Source organism: Arachis ipaensis, chromosome B04 (genome assembly GCF_000816755.2).
Source record: "Arachis ipaensis cultivar K30076 chromosome B04, Araip1.1, whole genome shotgun sequence".
Lineage (NCBI taxonomy): Eukaryota > Viridiplantae > Streptophyta > Magnoliopsida > Fabales > Fabaceae > Arachis > Arachis ipaensis.
Window position 1 is genome coordinate 2,745,451 of NC_029788.2, and position 1,112 is coordinate 2,746,562.

The 1,112-nt window shown below is 27.1% G+C and overlaps 1 protein-coding gene across 6 annotated transcripts in view; it reads right to left on the minus strand.

The window, feature by feature from the left end:
• LOC107638231 (DNA repair protein RAD50) overlaps nucleotides 1–1,112 on the minus strand; it is a 15,291-nt gene that overhangs the window by 7,943 nt on the left and 6,236 nt on the right. For all 6 annotated transcript variants that reach the window (XR_002360487.1, XR_002360489.1, XR_002360488.1 and 3 more), the window contains one exon: nucleotides 798–925. Coding sequence is in view for 3 of the 6 variants with exons in the window: in XM_021120443.1 (XP_020976102.1) it covers nucleotides 798–925 (128 nt within the window). In the remaining 3 variants the exon portion in view is untranslated. The remainder of the gene's footprint in view (nucleotides 1–797; nucleotides 926–1,112) is intronic.

A 1,112-nucleotide genomic window follows, 5' to 3' on the forward strand; every position in this document is an offset into this window, starting at 1 on the left:
AAGGAATGTAGAGACCACAACAGTAAACTTAAAATAATAATCATTTCTAATTTCTGTTAAAATATCAACCAGATAAACATATACTACCTACTAAACATTTTTAGAATAACGGATGCAGAACTCAACACTGATTTCACATCCTCACTTAAAATGTCATGAAATCATCTTTCCCAAAAACTTGTGTTTCTAGTAGAAGCACATGAATATTTTTGTATCTATACTACAATGGGCTCATTTATTAATGCTTTTGGTAAGATAAAAAGCAAAATTAAGAAAAAGCAGAAATTTGCTGTGTTTGGATGCAGACACAAATGTGCTTTTTTTTTAAATCAAAAGTAATCAAGTTGTTTGGATGTAATAAATGTAAGTTTTTTTCCTTTATTAAAGAACAATCATGACAGAAATATAGTTTTTATTATTTAAGATTCTAATAAAAATTTTACATATTTATTGTATTATCGTAAATAATATTTAAGATAAAAAAATGAAAATGTGCAATATTAGAAAAGTAAAATAACAACCAATGAGTATTATTGATTTTCTAGGAAGAGTTTTTTCTCTTCTACTGCTTCTACTTTTTGGGAGAAGCTGCTTCCTATATGCTTGTTAAAAAAAAGCAGAAACGCTACTTATTTTTAGCTTATGTTTTTTTTTTTAAATCACAAATAAACCCAAAAAAGGTTATATAAAAATATGTAACTGATTTTCCTATAAAAGAAATTTATTTCAAGGAAAAAAGTTATAATAATGGAGCTAATGTTAATCTATAGTTTATTGGAATGATAGATAGCACTTACATTCCAAATCCTTCTTGTGTTTCTGCAGATTATTTTTAATTTCCGTTTCTTTTGTCTCCAACTTGGTAACTTCCATTTTGACCGCATTGCAACTTGCATTTTGATTATCATATTCACTACCAAGAGTCCTGCACCACAAAATGAATGAATCAAAGGGTATTCAGGATGTACTTAATTGAAGGTTTCGTTTTTTTTTTCTTTTGTGCAGAATGAAATACAACAAAATCATGTGAAACCATAAAATAACAACAAAGACAACTATGGCACTCAGTAGAATATTAGCTTTACTTTATTCTGTTTTTTTTTTAACACAGC